This window comes from Metopolophium dirhodum, chromosome 1 (assembly GCF_019925205.1).
Source record: "Metopolophium dirhodum isolate CAU chromosome 1, ASM1992520v1, whole genome shotgun sequence".
Taxonomy (NCBI): domain Eukaryota; kingdom Metazoa; phylum Arthropoda; class Insecta; order Hemiptera; family Aphididae; genus Metopolophium; species Metopolophium dirhodum.
In genome coordinates this window covers 51,825,053-51,846,199 of record NC_083560.1, presented here as the reverse complement: position 1 = coordinate 51,846,199, position 21,147 = coordinate 51,825,053, and the positions used below count along the sequence as shown (strand labels likewise).

The window sequence follows — 21,147 nt, the reverse complement described above, 5'->3', positions numbered from 1 at the left end:
TTTTCACTTATTATATCCTAAGGAAAGTAGAAACGTCTATACCAAATTTTCTACCAGGAACTAATCTCAAAGTAAAAAGTGTAGTATAGTTTCACTGCTCCAAAATTGTATGACAAATACAAAACAATTATTGTAAGACCAATAGATACATTCATTGCATTACTCAGAGTCTAATAACTACTTATTTGATGTTGTCTAATATTTGCTTTTGTTTAATTTCTATCTATTAGTTTAACGCAGGACAATCGAATATTCTTAAATGTTAATGAGTTCCTATGTTATGACTCATGAGATAAGCAAATAATACTATCAACCAACAATTATTATCGTTAAACTGGAATTTGGTCTATATTATATTTTATGGTTAAAAATATAACGTATAATATAGATAATTATAGGTACTAATTTATTATATTATTCTGGTTTCAGAATTGTATTTTTAAAAACAGGCACATTTTATGTAACCTGTCTTATATTAATGTATGATATACCATCCTTGGTATATTCTCCATATTTTATTTCCGTGGTCTTAAAAATTAATTTAAAAATTATATTATATTATAGACATATATACTAAAAACTATATAACCTAACCTATTGTGGAAAAATGGTCAATTTCACTTGATAAAATCAAAGCCTGACGACGAAAGAGTGATACGATTTGCTGGTTATTAAGTAGATATAGGTATAACCTCACCTATAGGTCTACCTGAAATATGAGCTCTGCAAGCATAATCAGAGCCACCAACGCATGCGAGTCATTTAATTTTCGTTTTAATTCTAGGTTTTATTCAACTCATCCAAATATTTTTATGTTTATAGAAAGATTCAAAGAAATTCAAATAGAAACATATACCTACTTTAAATTAAATAGAATAAATTAAAACTTTAAATGTCAAAGTTCTGAAACAAAAAAAAAATGTGAAAAATTACAGTTAAATAAATAATTAATACAATACTGGTGAAACTACAGTTTGTCAATATGACGTATTAACAGATAACAATATGTAAATATTTCATATTAGTCCTAACGTTGTATTTTTTAAAATGAATGATGTATATCTACCAGGTACCTACCTAACACATATTCACGAAATTTCAATGACAGTCTATGTGTGATTTAAGGACAAATAGTAATTTTTATTCATAATACATTTGTAATACAATTTCAATAATATCTGCCTGTATAAATATAATACATTATATAAAACAAATAGTCAATTTTCGTTTCAGTCAAATTTGTTTTAATCGAAAGTCAATAATATATTATTTATTCCTATTTCCATATAGGCGAAACTATAAAATGTCATTAGGCCAAATGATAAATATGAAAAAAAAATTCTAATTTCAAAATAAGTTTTTAATTTAAATTGTATTAAGTTAGTATGTTATCGAATCAGTATTATAGGTCAGATCATGGCCTGACCGGACTGAATCGTTTTTATCGTACACAATAACTTGTCATTGAATCCAAATTCAACATTATTTGTGGGAATATAACAATTTTACGTAGATATATGTTATACATTTTACTATATACTCAATGGCATACAAATATTTAGATTAATTAAAATGTTTAAAAGGACGTTTCGCCTCCGTCGTTTCGTCCCCGTCTATTATTAAGATAGGACAATTAGCCCCCGGGAGTTATGTAATGTTATTTACCTACCCATAAGACGATTGGCCCCGGTATTTTAATTTTTAAATCACTACATTAAAATTGCTTTTTATAATTTCACATTCTCAATTTTTTTTTAAAAAAACCTACAATTTCAATATAATTTATATTAATATGAGAGAATGGCCACAAAATTTAAATTTGATTTAATAAAACAAAAATCATTCTAAAAACAATAGTTCACAAAAAGTCCGGTGTTGCCTACCAACAACTTGTAATAAAATTCCAAATTTTGATTTTTTTTTCGATTCCTGCTCTAAGCTAAACATTTGTATTTATAATTTGTATATTGATGTTTAATTTGTTTTCAAAATTCTCAGTTATTTCAACTATTGTTTTCATGAGTTAAATTAACGATAATTTTAGTCTTTTAATACTGTACTCTTACCATTTGGGATTTTACATACAGGCCCGGCTCAAGGAGTAGGCGATATAGGCCCATGCTTAGGGCGGCACTTAAGCTGCACATTAGTAGGAGGGCGGCATTTTCAAAATACTGATAGTATTATATTGTTAAGGGCGGCAAAATTTGATTTTGCCTAGTTCACTATTTTCCCTTGAGCCGGTCCTGTTTACATATATTTATTATTATTATTATTATTATTAAAACTAATAACTTTTTTCAAAATATTATTTTTGGGAATTTCCTAACTTGAGTTGTTCAGCGACAAAGACGACGACGACAACAAAGATAATATTAAATGTCCTATCTTAATAATAGACGGGGACGAAACGGCGATAGCGAAACGTCCGTGATTCTATAATATGATAGAAATATACACTATATTATAATAAATAATATTGATCATTGTCCCATGACCGACTTTTTATAATATTGCTAAATCTTATAAAGAGTTATTTTTTTTCAGGGACTAAATTTCCGGGGTTTTTTTTTTCGCGGTACCGTCCTATCATATAATATATAAGCTATGATTTGAAAAAATTCTACTATGGTTTTGTAATTACAATTCTATAAGTATTTCACAAAAAAATAACTTTTTTTGTAATCATATAATAATAAATCGATTGAGAAGATTCCGGATTTCCCGATAGGTTAATCCGGCGGAGTGGAAACTTTATTTAACGTTTAAATAAGATTTATGAAAAACAAAATAATATATCAAAATTAAATATAAAATATAATATTATTGTAAATGGGATACAGTCGCATCCAGTTTATACTTTGTAGGTATAGGTAGGTAGGTAGATATACAAGATAACGACCCTACCCGAACAATTCCAAGGTTAAATTTCACATTCCTGAGACAGCTGCTGGCAGCTGCTATGAACAACAATAAAATATAACAAAGGACTGAGAAGGGACCGAATTCCATGAAAAAAAAAAACCTGTGCCGACTACTTGAACTCGTATAGTATAATATTGTTCACGACACACGGTATACCTACGCCCTAAACGTCCTACAGGCATGCCAACCTCTTTCAAACTCAATGCCATATCCGAAATTTATTTTATACGTATTTTATATACTGCGGGCCATGTTATAATATACGTCCGCTGAAGATCATTTTTTTATTCTAAAAAGTACCTCGAAAGACACAATAAATATATATTATTTTCGGCCGGATGTAGCCACCCAAACAACGACATTCTTAAAAATTATAGGTATTGAGTGAATGTTTAGAGTAAGGATTTTGAAAATCTCTTCCGACCAAAAACCGTGTTTTAGATATTTGGCATTTCCCCGGCCCTCCTAAAAGTTAAGTCCATATTTGTATAGGCATAGATGTACCAGTGCAGTAGTGTTGATTTAATTCTTAACAATGTTTTATTGTTAGTGTAGTTGTTAATATATACAAATTTCGTATTTGAATTAACACCAAAATGAGTAGGTATATTCAACCCATATGGTTAATAATCAATGCTTATTAAATACATAGTTAATAAATTTAAATATCTTAAAAATCGTTTAAATTCATTAAATATAAAAAGTCGTTCACGTTTACGTTCTATTTGAAAAAAAACGAGTGACGTTCACGTATCGTTCACTAAATATGAACGTGAACACGTGAACGACGTTCTAACCAAACACTGGTTACTGTTATGTGCAAGCTAAATTTGAATTTAATAATATGACATAATAATTTATTGTATACGAAAAATAATTCTGAGCGAAGACGGTCTGTCAGAGTGTCAGCCTATATATTACTAACTGCCTATATTTTTTGATATGATTTCTATCAAATTAATTTATTTTACTAAAGACATAAATAGTAAGTTGAAATAATTTTTGAAAATAAATTACAATTGAAAATTTCATTGGCTGTATACAATACTATAAATTATATTATATACTATAAAGTTTTAAGTAACTACGAATAATATTTTCAAATTTAATAATATTACATTATTACAACAAAACAGGTTAACTGAAATCGTTAATTTTTGTTTAAATATTTAATTTTGTCCAAATTTAAACTTAAAATATCCGTAAAAAAACTGTGTTTTTATATTTTTAGATTTTTTAGTTACAGAATGAACTAATTATGAGGAACATTGTTTAAAGTCTTAACGATTAGCTATATAAATTGAACATTTTATACATTTTTAACTAAACAGTCATTTGCAATTTTCTTTTAAGTTCTGATTTTTTGATAAAAAAAAACAAAGGTATGGTTCCAAATAATTTCGGTACCGGTTCCAGATAATTTATAAGTACCGAAAAGTATAGTAATTTTGAATACCTATCCAGAATGCGGGTTTAATTAACAGTAATTCATACGATCATTTATAGTTTATACACAAAACAGTAATGCCATTAAATTATGATAAATAAAATTATTTTATTTTATAACCTAAACGAACCTATTTAATTTAAAAATCCAGTTCGGTTCTAGTACTTTATTTATTAAAATAAAGTTTTGGTTCCGTTTCCGGTTCTTAATATATGATAGGTTCCGGTTCCAGAACCAGTTCATTTAGATTCGGTTCCAGTCCCTGGTTTAATGTATCAATACTTAGCTAAGCAAATTTTAAATTAAAAAAAAATTTAAAACAACAATAATTTGTATAATTTTTTGAGATTTTGTCAACATTTTATTTTAATGTTTATAAAAATAATGCAAATGTATCATTTATATTTTTCAATTGGCATTATAACAACTTATGAGGAATCTCATATTACATTTTCAAGCTTTTTGACCCAATGAACATTTTTTTATTGACATAATGGAAAACAAATTTAAAAAAGGTGGGTAAGTGGATGTCGCTCTGCTGTACAGTAGGTTACAAGTGGGTTACTGTAATGGATGGTGTTAAATTTTAATTCAATTATATAATATCATTGTATAAGAAAAACGATTCTGAGCGAAAACGGTCAGTCAGCCTATGATGTTACCAAGTATATTTGATGATATTATTGTGAATAATGTAATTTATATATAACCTATTTACGTAGAGCCTGGTTTTAAATTTTCAATCCTTAGCCATAAAAGTTAAACATTTTATACTATTTATACTTTTAACTACAAAATAATACATAAATTATAAATTTGATAAATATTATCAAAATTTGCACTTTAAATGCTTATAAAAAAAAATTGTGCTTATGTATTTTTAATATTTTTCAACTGCTATTAGAACGATATATCAGCAGCCTTCTATTAAATTTTCACGCTTTTTTAGTCAACAAATATAATTTTATTGATATTTATAGAAAAAAAAACTAAAAAAATTGAAAACTGACAATGTCCGTAAACAGCTCAAAAAGAGTCAAAATATTTTCAAAATTTTATCGTGTATAGAAAATGCTAATATAAACATTCAGTGAAATTTTCAAGTATCTACAGTCATTCGTTTTTTAATTACAATAAAATAAGAAAATTGTTACATGAGAAATCGAGTGAATATCAAATGTTGTAAAAATATAAATTTCAGACGCTCATAAAAATTTAATTTAAGGCGGTTGAAAGTGGACCGTTTTTTAGGGGTTGAGTATTTGCAATTAGCCAAACTTGATTTGCAATTAGTTGCAATTAATTTGCAATTATTTGACAGCATTTTGAAATGAATCGGGCAACGTGGGGGGGGGGGCTAGCTAAAAAATTGAAAAATTCGTAAAAAATATAAAAAATGATTTGCAATTAGTTGCAATTAATTTGCAATTATTTGACGGCATTTTGAAATGAATCGGGCAATGTGGGGGGGCTGGCTAAAAAATTGAAAAATTCGTAAAAAATATAAAAAATGATTTGCAATTAGCCAAACTCGATTTGCAATTAGTTGCAATTAATTTGCAATTATTTGGCGGTATTTTGAAATGAATCGGACAAAGTGGGGGGGCTACATGAAGTTGGCCCCCCCAATTTTGAATTTGAGTTTACTCAAAACTGGGTGATTTGCAATTAATGAAACTCGATTTGCAATTATTTGCAATTAATTTGCAATTATGTGGTGGTATTTTGAAGTCATTGGGACAAAGTGGGGGGGCCAACTTCATGTACATGTTGAGTATAGGCAATATGTTATATTCATTGGGATTGCTGTGTGAGTGTGAGTGTAATAACTGATCATTGGTGTGCGTTAGTTCCCCGAACGCGTAATTATTTCGTTTTATCAGTAAACAGTTCAACAATAATTTTATTACCGTCACACCGCGCATTGTATTGACAAAACTAAATTATACAACATCGTACTTACATAAAGTATAATGTACCTAGTTCATAGTTTTATCAAAAACATAATCATTATAAATTATATATTGACAACAGTAAGTCTTTAAAAAAACAATTGCTTGTATTATATTATATTGCTACATAAATGTATAATTATATATTATATTCTTAATATACCTTAATTTAAGCCTTCTATTTTTAATGTTTTCCTTAAAAACCCCGGGACTACAGTTCCAGAAGAACTTATACGACGAGCTGACATGTCTACAATTCTATTACAATAGTTTCTTAAAATATGGTTCATACATTCTATTTTTTTTACATCTATGTCGTAATCTGCATAAGGTTTAGAAAGTGTTAACTTCTTCATTATACTTGAATCTCCATCTCCAATTAATTTATCATATATTAAATTATGCATAGTCACACTTTGACAGAATCCCTCGACAATTATATCGGATTCCATGGCAGTAGAAGTCCCATTCCAATTTTTAAAACACTGATGAAATGGTGATTCTTTTTCACTATTTTCATTATTTTGGCAAACTGAACAGTGTTTATTACGTACGCCCATAAAAAGAACTTTGTTGATCCTATACCCAATGATAGACGCCTAAATAATAAATTAAACATCAACGTAACAAGTGTCTAGTAAAAACAAAATAAATAATTATAGATGTATCTACAGTCATTCGTTTTTTAATTACAATAAAATAAGAAAATTGTTACATGAGAAATCGAGTAAATATCAAATGTTGTAAAAATATAAATTTCAGACGCTCATAAAAATTTAATTTAAGTTTCTTCTAGACATTTTTTTTTTTTGATAAAGGTAGACAAACTTATGAGTAATCTTATATTACATTTTCAAATCTTAGATTTAAAAAGAAAAATTTTTATGAATTCTCAACTCAAAATAATTTACTATTTTTCGTGATTTTTCCGTATTTTGTCAAAATTTGAACTTTAAATGCTTATAAATAAAAACTGTGACTAAGGATTTTTAATTTTTTTCATCTGCCTTTGAAACAATAACCTAGGAGCCTTCTATTAAATTTTCAAGCTTTTTTACTCAACAGATAAATTTTTATTGATATTTATAGAAAAAAAAACTAAAAAAATTGAAAACTGACAATGGCCGTAAACAGCTCAAAAAGAGTCAAAATATTTTGTAAATTTTATGGTGTATAGAAAATGCTAATATAAATATTCAGTAAAAATTTCATGTCTCTACGGTCATTTGTTTTAGAGTTACACCAAAAACCAAAATCGATTTTCTCGAAAACCGATTTTGCGTAAAAATTCCCGTTTTTCCTTAATTTTTCTTTTGTTTTTCACGTCGCTTGTGAAAACTACTGGGAAATTTTTACTTTTGACCCCACAAAGTACCAACTAGATTCACTTTCCTATCAGAAAAGTTACTATTGAAGAAAATCCAAGCACTTTTACTGTCCTAAAACGTGATGACAGACACAAAAATAAAAAAAAAAAGGTGGATAAGTGGATGTCGCTCTGCTGTACGGTAGGTTACAAGTGGGTCACTGTAATGGATGGTGTTAAATTTGAATTCAATGATATAATATCATTGTATAAGAAAAACGATTCTGAGCGAAAACGGTCAGTCAGCCTATGATTTTACCAAGTATATTTGATGATATTATTGTGAATAAAGTGATTTATATATAACCTATTTACGTGGAGCCTTGTTTTAAATTTTCAATCCTTAGCCATAAAAGTTAAAAATGTATAAATTTTTAACTACAAAATAATTAATAAATTATAAATTTGATAAATGTTGTCAAAATTTGAACTTTAAATGCTTATAAAAAAAAATTGTGCCTATGTATTTTTAATATTTTTCAACTGCTATTAGAACGATATATCAAGAGCCTTATATTAAATTTTCACGCTTTTTTACCCAACAAATAAAAATTTATTGATATTTATAGAAAAAAAAACTAAAAAAATTGAAAACTGATAATGTCCGTAAACAGCTCAAAAAGAGTCAAAATATTTTCAACATTTTATGGTGTATAGAAAATGCTAATATAAACATTCAGTGAAATTTTCAAGTATCTACAGTCATTCGTTTTTTAATTACAATAAAATAAGAAAATTGTTACATGAGAAATCGAGTAAATATCAAATGTTGTAAAAATATAAATTTCAGAAGCTCATAAAAATTTAATTTAAGTTTCTTCTAGACATTTTTTTTTTGATAAAGGTAGACAAACTTATGAGTAATCTTATATTACATTTTCAAATCTTAGATTTAAAAAGAAAAATTTTTATGAATTCTCATCAAAATAATTTGCTATTTTTCGTGATTTTTCCGTATTTTGTCAAAATTTGAACTTTAAATGCTTATAATTAAAAACTGTGACTAAGGATTTTTAATTTTTTTCATCTGCCTTTGAAACAATAACCTGGGAGCCTTCTATTAAATTTTCAAGCTTTTTTACTCAACAGATAAAATTTTATTGATATTTATAGAAAAAAAAACTAAAAAAATTGAAAACTGACAATGGCCGTAAACAGCTCAAAAAGAGTCAAAATATTTTGTAAATTTTATGGTGTATAGAAAATGCTAATATAAACATTCAGTCAAAATTTCATGTCCCTACGGTCATTTGTTTTAGAGTTACACCAAAAACCAAAATCGATTTTCTCGAAAACCGATTTTGCGTAAAAATTCCCGTTTTTCCTTAATTTTTCTTTTGTTTTTCACGTCGCTTGTGAAAACTACTGGGAAATTTTTACTTTTAACCCCCCAAAGTACCAACTAGATTCACTTTCCTATCAGAAAAGTTACTATTGAAGAAAATCCAAGCACTTTTACTGTCCTAAAAGGTGATGACAGACACAAAAATAAAAAAAAAATAAAAAAAAAAACACACATCATTGTAGAATCAATACATTCATCGCTTCGCTCAGAATCTAAAATAAAAAAAAAAACACACATCATTGTGAAATCAATACATTCATCGCTTCGCTCAGAATCTAAAATACCACTGAGATTTAAAATAATTATAATATCGCATTATTGAACAACTTTTTAACTGATTATTGCTTATTTCTGAAACGTTATTGCTGTCGTCATTGCCGAGTTCTTGAATTTCTTCATTTTTTTTTTGTAAATTTGCCAAATTCTGTTTCAACTTTTTTCGTCTTATGAATAATTTAGCTCGTTTTTTATTACCAAAACGCCAATTACTCATTTTTACCACAAGAAAATAAAATTGGTAGTGAGTACAAATAGTGCACGGACTGAATCACGATGGCATAATATACTAAATAATATTTTATTTAGCAGCTGTGTATCATTATAATATTATGTAATTGATTTCTTATCGCCCGTATATAATAGTCGCGGCTAAGATTCTCGGAAATCGGTATAGCGTACCTACGCGCAGTGACACGTCACTATATTTTGCAATTGAAAATGTTTCAACTCCTATGTGGCTATGAAAGTCCCAAAAAGCGGAAGAAAAATTCACCCAGTACCAAAAGCCCGATTTTAATTTTGAAAACACATTTAAATTCATTATTCTGTTTTCTAGGTTATGTAGGAAATGGATTTTCGATTTTTTCTATTGTTTAATTAATATAGTACCAAATTAATTTTCTTTTTTTTCCAAAATTCACTTTTACTTTATTGTTACTAAAAAACATAAAATTAAAAATTAATTTCCTACATAACACAGACAAGGAGTAAACAAATCCAAACATTTTTTCAAAATGAAAATTGGACTTCTAGAAGTGTGTTTTTTTTTCTTTTGCTTATTGGTCTAAATGCACGAAAAAACGACCCACTTTCAACCGCCTTAAGTTTCTTGTAAACATTTTTTTTTTTGATAAAGGTAGACAAACTTATGAGTAATCTTATATTACATTTTCAAATCTTAGATTTAAAAAGAAAAATTTTTATGAATTCTCAACTCAAAATAATTTGCTATTTTTCGTGATTTTTCCGTATTTTGTCAAAATTTGAACTTTAAATGCTTATAAATAAAAACTGTGACTAAGGATTTTTAATTTTTTTCATCTGCCTTTGAAACAATAACCTAGGAGCCTTCTATTAAATTTTCAAGCTTTTTTACTCAACAGATAAAATTTTATTGATATTTATAGAAAAAAAAACTAAAAAAATTGAAAACTGACAATGGCCGTAAACAGCTCAAAAAGAGTCAAAATATTTTCAAAATTTTATTGTGTATAGAAAATGCCTATATAACGTGGAGCCTTGTTTTAAATTTTCAATACTTAGCCATAAAAGTTAAACATTTTATACATTTTTAACTACAAAATAATGAATAAATTATAAATTTGATAAATGTTGTCAAAATTTGAACTTTAAATGCTTATAAAAAAAATTGTGCCTATGTATTTTTAATATTTTTCAACTGCTATTAGAACAATATATCAGGAGCCTTATATCAAATTTTCACGTGTTTTTAGTCAACAAATAAAATTTTATTGATATTCATAGAAAAAAAAACTAAAAAAATTTAAAACTGACAATGTCCCTAAACAGCTCAAAAAGAGTCAAAATATTTTCAACATTTTATGGTGTATAGAAAATGCTAATATAAACATTCAGTCAAAATTTCATGTCCCTACGGTCATTTGTTTTAGAGTTACACCAAAAACCAAAATCGATTTTCTCAAAAACCGATTTTGCGTAAAAATTCCCGTTTTTCCTTAATTTTTCTTTTGTTTTTCACGTTTGAAAACTACTGGGAAATTTTTTGACAAAACTTTTGACCCCCCAAAGTACCAACTAGATTCACTTTCCTATCAGAAAAGTTACTATTGAAGAAAATCCAAGCACTTTTACTGTCCTAAAAGGTGATGAAAGACACAAAAATAAAAAATTTAAAAAAATTTAAAAAAAAACACACATCATTGTAAAATCAATACATTCATCGTTCCACTCAGAATCTAAAAAACAGATAAGTGGGTGTAGATCTGCTGTACAGTAGGTCACAAGTGGGTCACTGTAATAGATGGTGTTACATTTGAATTCAATGATATAATATCATTATAAACTATAAACGATTCTGATCAGAAACAATTTGTTAGCCAAGGATATTTTAACTTAATATTATATTTATAAAATTATTATTAATACCTACGGTAGTTTTTTAAGTCGAATTAATATTATTTGTATATAATAATAATATACTTTAGAAGTTTTAAGTACCTACCCACAAATAATATTTTTAATTGTAATACCTATGTAATCTCGTCCAAATTTGAACTTCAAAAGTTCAATCGAATATAAAAAAAACTGTGTTTATAGATTTTTAATTTTTTGGTTACAGTGTGAACTATTTTTTAAAATTTTGAATCCTTATTACTTATCAGCTAGTAAAATTGAATATTTTATATTTTTTTAACTTCAAAATAATATGTAAATATTCAATATGAAAATGTTTTCCAATGTTGTAAAAATACAAACTCACACCAAATTGTAATTTGATTTTCCAGCAGACTTATTTTTTTTGATAAAAGTAGGCAAACTTACGAGCAATCTTGTATTCAATTTTCAAATCTCATATAAATAAAAAGAAAATTTCTTATGAATTTACAACTCCAAATAGTTTGATAATGTTTGTGATTTTTATGTCAAAATTCAAACTTAAGACGCTCATAAAAAATTACTGTGGAATTACTCTCAAATTTTTTTTCTACAGCGGAAATTGTATATTAACATTATTTTCAAAAAAATGAATAATAATTGTACATTTCATATGCCTATAAATAGCTCAACAGGAGTCAATATATTTTGAAAATGTTATCGTATATAGAAAACTATAGTATAAAATTCACCAAAAATTGAATGTATCTAATTTTTTTTAGAGTTACACTAAAAACAAAAATCAATTTTTTCGAAAACAGATTATGCCGTTAAAATTAAAATTACTGTTTTTAAAATTTTGTTTTTTTTTTTGGCGCTTTTGAAAACTATTACGATTTTTGACCTCCCTAAGCACCAACTAGATTCACTTTCCCATCGGAAAAAGATACTCAGGAAGTTAAATGCCTATCAACTAAAACATATATTATCCGCGATAGCGAAATGTTAGAAACTAGAAATGTCATCATATTATTATATCCAATAGTCATATAATTCAAAGTCTTATTTTTGTTCAAATTGTTCAAAAAATCTGAGTTCATGGTTCAGAAGTTGTAATTGTTGCATTTGCATGTTTTTTTGAGATATTTGATTTATTGATAAGTAAGTTTGAAATAGTTTTCACGACACTACGAAAAAAATATTAAAAGTGTATAGAGCATATTATTATTTCTAAAATTTACCAATTTAGATCATATTAATTGTTAGATAATGATAATTTAATAACAGATACAGTTTGAAAATTTGGTAATAAAAAAAATATATTATAATATTTTAATACTTATTTATTTTGAGTTTTCACTAGGTATTATTGTAATTATTGTATTGTGTTTTTCAAACCACTAGTTGACATTTAATTTCCTGTCTTTGTTTGTAAATGTTTAGTAAAAATTATAAAACAAAAACATATTTTTTAGTAAAGTGTTTGTATTTATAACAATTGTGAGTAAAAAAATATATGCATATTATTAAAGCATTTTATTTTGTACATTATTATAAGCACATACCTATTTAGTATAACTGCTAAATAGGTATACTGTATAAGTAGATACTTTTTTTAAGTACGCATTAATGGGTTTTAGACGTGATTTTTGCCAAACATTACAATTAATCTATTGAAGTGATAAGAAAATCTGAAAACTGATTTGAATTTGTCGTCAAGGCTACTTGAAATCGACTTTCCCACATGTTTGATATTATCCCCAAATTCCTAAAAATGTCATATTAAAAAGGAGTATTTGAAAATTGTCGTATTTTAATTTTCGGAGAAGTTAAAATCAAAAAATTAAAAAATGTGGGGAAGTTGATTTAAAGTAGACTTGACGACAAATTCAAATCTGTTTTTAAAATTCTTATCGCTTCATTAGATCAATTGGTATGTTTGGCAAAGAACCAGTCTAAAATCCTATGTCGCGTGTGTGTTAGACAAAAACAGAAAATCATGATATCGAATCCCCTTAAGCATTAAGTATTGACTATATTATAGTTTGCTCGTAATTAATATCCTTAATTATTTTCGACGGTCGAATCATCAAAGATCAAAGAAGAACCTATTATATTATTGTGTTCGTGTAATAAAATTGTTTTCTGTAATATCAATAACTAAAAATAAGAATGGAAAGCAGTATTAGAAATCTTTACCAAAGCTTTAAATCCAACATTAATTAATTTTACAAAGTGTGTTATTTTTTAAATTTTATCACCTTTTAGAACAGTAAAAATGCTTAGAAATTCTTCAAAAGTATCTTTTCTGATAGGAAAGTGAATCTAGTTGGTACATAAGTAAAAAATTGAAAAATTCCAAATAGTTTTTAAAAGCGCTGTGAAAAACAAAAGAAAAATTAGGGAAAACGGGGATTTTTATGCAAGGTTTTTGACAAAATTGATTTTGGTTTTTGGTGTAACTCTAAAACAATTGAACGTAGATACATGATATTTTCACTGGTTGTTTATATTGACATTTTTTATACATAATAAAATTTTCAAAAAATTATGATTTGTTTGAATGTCAATAAAATTTTATTTGTTGGATAAAAAAGCTTGAAAATTGAATACACGGATCCTAATATACTGTTACAATAATATTTGAAAAATATTAAAATCCAGTTACAATTTTATTTTATACGCATTTAAAGTTAAAATCTTGACCAAATACGTAAAAATCACAAAAATTAGCAAATTATTTTGAGTTAGAAATTCATAAAAAATTTTCTTTTTAAATCTAAGGTTTTAAAATGTATTACAAGATTCCTATAAGTTTGTCTACCTTTATCAAAAAAAAAAAAAAAAATGCCTAGAAGGTTAAATTAAATTTTTATGAGCGATCATATTTGTACAACATTGGATATTCACTCGATTTTTCATGTATAGTGATTTTGTTATTTTGTTGAAATTCAAAAACAAATTACTGTAGATACATGAACATTTCACTGAACGTTTGAATTCTCATTTTATACAAACAATACAATTTTGAAAATATTTTGACTTGTTTTGAGCTATTTACCTACCCATAATTAAAAAATTTAATTTTTTTAATTATTTTTTCTATAAATGTCAGTAACCTTTTATTTGGTGGGTCAAAAAGCGTGCAAATTTAATACAAGGCTCCTGATATATTGTTACAATAGCAGGTTAAAAATATTAAAAATACATAAGCACAATTTTTTTTATGAGCATTTAAAGTTCATTTTTTTGTAGTTAAAAATGTATAAAATGTTTAACTATTATAGCCAAGGATTGAAAATTTAAAACAAGGTTCCACGTAAATAGTTTATGTATAACTTATTTTATTCATAATAATATCATTAAATATACTTAATAATATATCATATAGGCTGTCTGACCGTCTTCGCTCTGAATCGTTTTTCATATATATAATGATATTATATTATGAATTCACATTTAACACCATCCATTCCAGTAACCCGCTTGTAACCTACTATATCTACAGCAGAGCGACACCCACTTGCCCACATTTTTATTAATTATTATCTACAGTCGTGAATTGTGATCGAAACGTGAAAAGTGTCCGTGTTATGACAAGTTAGGACATTCGAAACAAGACGTGGTAAATCGTGATTTATAATACAAGATGGGCACAGTCTTAAATCGTGGTCGTCATAAGGAGGACGTTGTCTAGCAGTTTTAATTTTGTGTTGTGAGCTTAAATATTATAGTGAACTGCCCTATATTGTCAAACTGAAACGTAAGAACATTTTATGTGTTCTCTAGTTGTTTTTTTACGATATTTTACTTTAAGTGAGTTATCGAGTGCCTAGGTATGTAAAATATTAATACGTACCTATACCTATTTTAAAATGCTCATAATTCACTTAAAAATTAAAATATCGCAAACAACCAATGACAGAATATAAATAAATGTAGTCATGTAGATCTTACATTTAAGTTTCACAATAGGTCAATTCACTCTAATATTTAAGCCAATCATACAAAATTGGAACTGCTGGACGTACATTTTGGTATATTATTCGTTATTAAGACGGAAACAACATAGTAAGACAAAACATACTAGGTACGACGTCCTCTTGGACGCATTCGAAATTTCGAAAACTTGTAGTTTGTGTCTTAATGTTTTTGCTTGTTATCTGTTATCAGTTATCATTAGTTTATACTTTATTATGCCTCTTCGTGGGACTGTGGTAGTCAACTATAGATATCTATACAGCATTAGGGAAATGATAATATTCTGTGAATATTTGAATAATAATTATGTATGAATATTTTCTTCTCATAATAATAAAATATTGTACTATATATGATTGCATAAAAATGTTGACTTAATATTTTTATAAAGTTTCCGTAAAAATATTTTTTGAAAATATATGATTAAAATTTTTTGTAAATGTTTAAAAATATGAACTTCATGGTCAAAGAATATAACTAAAATATTTCCTAATTATTTACACAACTTTTCAAAATATTTTCACAACCATATTATTTTCCAAAAAATATTTTTATGCCTTGTGGGTAGCCGTGGAGTCAACTAAATGCACTTAGGTCTGAGATAGTTAATATATTATACTAATACATATTAATATAATATATATATAAAATAATATTTATATGTATACTAATAATATAATAGTTACACTTGGTTTTTCTTAACACGGGCGTTATCACGTAATATTATCATCGTTCGGTAGGCGTTAGTCTTTTTGCATATTATAATATAATATTCATGTTGACAATCGTTGTATAATATTGTATCTAAGGTTTTTGTCAACGTGATTTTCGTTGCCGACAGCAAAACATCAGCGCGGTACGTTTAACAATATTGGACATTAGGTACGTTTGTAGTTTGTACTTGGTACTTCGAACCACGGCAGTAGTGTGTACTCAGTGTTTATAGTATCTACAGCTGCCGTACTTCGTACCGAGTTAAACGATAAAGTAACTTTATGTAACAACACTGTTGTCGTCCGTAAGTGTTGCTCCGTTACATAGAATAATAATGTATAAATCTATGGCACATTGGAGCTCCATTATTTATTTATTATTATTATTATCATCAGTGCATAGTGTTGTGTCGTTACGGATTGAGAGAGCACGGTCGGTTCGCGATCAGTAGTCAGCAAAATGAGAACCACTGTGTCCGGTTGTCCAATGACATCCGCGCGTAGAGGCGCCAGGCGGCGAGGACGCGCCGACACGACGTCGACATATTTTGTTCAGTACAACCACCACCGGCGCCGACTTCTCCCCACCGACGTCGATTCCCCACCGCCTAACGGATGGTTCGGCACTGCTCTGGTCGCCGAAGCAGTTGTACAACTAGTAACTACATAGTACTTAGTACACTACGCACGAATGTAGCGCTGCGGTGCTGCTCTCGGCTCCGTTGACGCCGCATGCACACCCGTGTAGTATGGTGTACACTATTGTTGGCTGTTTACTGTTGTTACGACGCTGCGAACCGGTCCGCCATTTTTTTCTGATTGAACTTAAATTTATTCTCTCTCGCCGGTACTGCTCTTCTGCCGATTCTTCCACTTAAGTACTTTCCTATTTTCTCAGTTCTCATCACCTCCGAACCGACAGTGGTCGTGTTCCGTTCGGTATGTCATCTGTCGGCATAATACTATTAATATTAATAATAACAATTAATTATACAACGCGCTACAGTTATTTTATATTTTATTCTCATTGAAGCCAGTGTCGATTTCGCGTCTCGGGAAAACACGTGTTCGTGTTTTTTGTTTATTTTATCCATCAGTTATGTTAAGTTAGGTATTGGTTCATCCTCGTTTCGACGGCAACTAGCAAGAACTTGATGTTTCGGTACCGGCGATTGCAGTACACATTACAGAGTCTAGTTGTGAACGCCATTGACTATGTCCAGGGCAATGACGATAGCTGTCTCTTAAGCAGAGTATCCAGATTGATTACTTTTTAACTGGTTGCTACTTATCTTAACTACAGCTGCAAGCAAGTGCAATCTGCGTGTTACTTTGGAACTCTGTGTATGTATAAGTATAATAATTCAATATCATGATATTTTGCATGTCGTTTGAACGCTTTAAACTGCAGTCTGTGGCAAGATTCGTAATGCAAATCATTAATGTTTCCATATCGTACTGCCACCTATGCTATTATTTTATATGTCTCTATATAACTCATATTTTTCTTTTACAGGTAGGTACCTATGATATCATTTGCTGTGGAGCTATCAATTGTTAACAATTCAAAACCAACTGCGAGGTCGGCATTTATATTATGGTAAATAAAGGTTCACTATTGAGGTACCTAAATTATATAATTTATCAATGACTTACAACATTTTTAATCAGATTGGTAGGTATAATAATTTTTGTTGTTTGATTACTTATTAATCTTGCTATGCAATAGGTATTGCTTTCATTGTTAATAAAACTGGTGGTTTATTAGATACCATGTCGGATCTGGTAAAAAGAGATTTCGCCCTCATATTTCACACCCATCAATTATTAACCCTTTCAAGCCCAATATATTACATTTTTTTCTAGCAGACGCTATAACAGTTTTCCAATCATCAAATTAATGTATGTCTGGAAGGAATATTTTTTGCTTTTCAACTAAGCCAAAGTCTTGGTCACAAGGTAAAAATGAGTGACCGCTTACTAAAAATTATCAATTTCATCAACAGATGGTGATGTATTAGCTACTATGTAGTTACAAACGGTAGCTTAAATTCGCTGCACAGTGCTTCATGAACAACCAAATTTAAAGTTTTCAGAAAAAAACTTTCTCCAATTATTATTGAATGTAACAATTGTATGTTAATTTATTTGGTTTTATCGTCATCAGCCTGTGTCTCAATGAACGGGTACAGACTCATTCATTACGTGCGTTCGAGCCAGCTTCACTTCAGTTTTGTATTTCATACCGATATTTTACATCGGTCATTTGTTGATATCGAAGTACGCATAGCAAAACAAATTATATATTTCAAAATTATATTGATAAAATTCAAACACAATTCATCAATCGTGAACCACAATTAATTTTACAAATATTTTCTCTTTTTTAAAAACATTATAATATCATACGTGATTTTATTAGTTCATGAAATAATATGGTTTAAAAGAATTTAAAATGGATGTGATGTGCCATTTCTTTCTTTCCTTGGAACAGTTGTCGTTTCAGATCCATGGAAGTTTGAAATGATATGTACCGGCTTACTGTCCTTCCACTTGAAAAATGCAGTTCCATCTGACAAATATTTTGAATTGTGGTCACCTCGATTTAGTGTTTTATCAGATGTCATATTTAGTGGTATCCCTTTTCGATTTATACAAATTGTTCCACAGCCCAGTGTTTTTTCAATTTTCAGCTTTTGAATAAACAATGTAGATGAAAAATAATTATCAAAATAAACCTCTCGGTTTTGATTCCACAAATGTTCTGTGAGTTCTAGTACAACACGTTCCCCAAGTCCATATTTTTCTTTATATTTAACTCCAAAAATTTTAATATAGGTATTATTCATCTATATACAAACCTGGATTACACCAAATGTCCATATGATAAAATTAGATAATAAGCAACATATATGATGTGTAAGCATATACTGTATAGAATAACAACATTTTATAAATAGTATGTATATAGAGGTACCTAATATGTTTAATAATAAGAAGAACATTGAACAACACATTATATTTATAATATAAAACAATACGTATAATATTATCATTATAACACATTTACATCAAAGAATGAGTCTTCTTTTTGTAGGAACATTTTGAAAATCATCAATCACACTTTCAATATTGATATTACTCACATATTCTTGTTCTATAAATAAAAATAATAAAGCATTGAGCCTTTCTTGTGTCATTGTGCTTCTTAATTTGGTTTTTACTATTGACATTTTTGAAAAACTTCTTTCGCATCCACAACTGGTCACTGGTATAAACACAAAATATGTTAGACAGTTATAAAATGTCTTGAAAGTATCGGATCTTCCTTCGATTGCTAACCAATCAAGCCACTTATATACATAATCTGATGATGTTCCTTTGGGTGTGTCCTCAAGACTTTTTAAAAGCTTAATCTCTACAAAAAGATCTTGTGTTCGAATATTTAGCAAATTTTTTAGTATGTATATGCAAGATGAGTTGCAATTCAACTCTAAATTAATTAATTGTCCTATCACAGTTATTAAATCAGATGTTTCTTGTTTAAATCTATCATCGATTCCAGATAATAACACATCTAATAATGGAAAAACGACAGTTACCTTCATTTCTTCACTCTTTGTAAGATAAATATGCTGTGATGTAGAACACTGCAAATCATCTCTCTTTTTTGAAACTTTTCTATTTTTTACAGTTGGTATTTCAATATTATTTTCTTTACACATTTGTTCTGTATTAATAAATATAGACTGAATTTCTTGAGGTGATTTTCTTATTGAGTTTAATGAAGATCTTAAGGCATGTGTAAGTGAAACAGCAGTAAAAAGTTCTAAGTTTGAAGCTTGTAAAGATGAACTTACTTTTAGTATCAATTGTAAAATTGGTTGCATTAAATTTAAACAATAAATAAACTCAAAGGTTTTAAGTTGATATAGAAGTCCACGACATTTAGCTCTTGCTTCAGGTATTAAACATTTGGAACTTATTTCTTTTAAAGTACATAATAATGCTTTATAATTGTTTTTAACTGCATTCACTGCATCAGCGCGACAAGCCCACCTAGTTTGAGACATTGATTTTAATGTTTGTACTTTAGCGCCATCTAATTTGGCAAATTTTTCAAATACTGCATGTCGTATTGGACTCCCTTCAATAAAAGAATAAATAAATTGTACCGTCCCAAGAAAATCAAAGACACATTTATTTACTTCACTATACTTTGCATTAGCACAAACAGCATCCATTAAAGTTAAATTTAAGCAATGTGCATAACAGTGCACATGCAAAATATTTTTATTTTTATTCTTGCATTTGGCTTGTACGCCGTTAATATTACCAGCCATAGTTGCTGCTCCGTCAAAACATACTGCAATTACATTCTTCCAATCTAACATAAATTGACAAGTAATTACATCATTAAGTGTATTAAAAATTGATTCTGTCAATTACTTCATCAATAGATTTTTTAAAACAAAAATTATTCATAGCTGTTCTACTGTTTATGTGATATTTTGATATTTGATGAGATTTTAATCTTTCAGAAGCCCTGTACCAACTATTAAATCCTGTTTTAGTAAACACTTTTTCTGTCTGACCGATATTAGATTCATTTCCATTAAAACAACGACACGGAAAGCAAAACGCTGCATCAACTATCAAACTATATTCTAACCAACTATACATTTCATACCATGATTTTTGAAACGAACGCTGTTTCTTTCCTTGTTAAGTTCTCGGGTAATGCTTTAAAATTGGACGATATGGACCTTGATTAATTCTTTGATAAAATTCAAGACGATTGGTTGGTAACTTAACTGTTGGATCGTTGATAGTAATATTAAACTCTGAAACAAATTAAAAATGTCCATGCATACATGATACATTATAAAAGAATGATTAAAATATTTATTTAAATATGAGATAAAATAATATAAAATGTAGTATATATTATCCAATATTAATCATTAATTTAAAAAAATAAAAAATAAAAAAAATCTGATATAATATATATATAAATAATTTATGATATAAAATAATTGAGTAAAATAAATTAATTCAAGAAC

At 28.0% G+C, this 21,147-nt stretch overlaps 1 protein-coding gene across 1 annotated transcript; it reads right to left on the bottom strand.

The window, feature by feature from the left end:
* Window positions 1-19,155: 19,155 nt before the first annotated feature.
* Window positions 19,156-20,767, bottom strand: LOC132939951 (zinc finger MYM-type protein 1-like). The gene is made up of 2 exons (XM_061007394.1): window positions 20,581-20,767; window positions 19,156-20,471 (listed from the first exon to the last, which is right to left on the bottom strand). Exons 1-2 carry the CDS (start codon window positions 20,765-20,767, stop codon window positions 19,156-19,158), a joined length of 1,503 nt encoding a protein of 500 aa, XP_060863377.1.
* Between the last annotated feature and the right edge of the window lie 380 nt (window positions 20,768-21,147).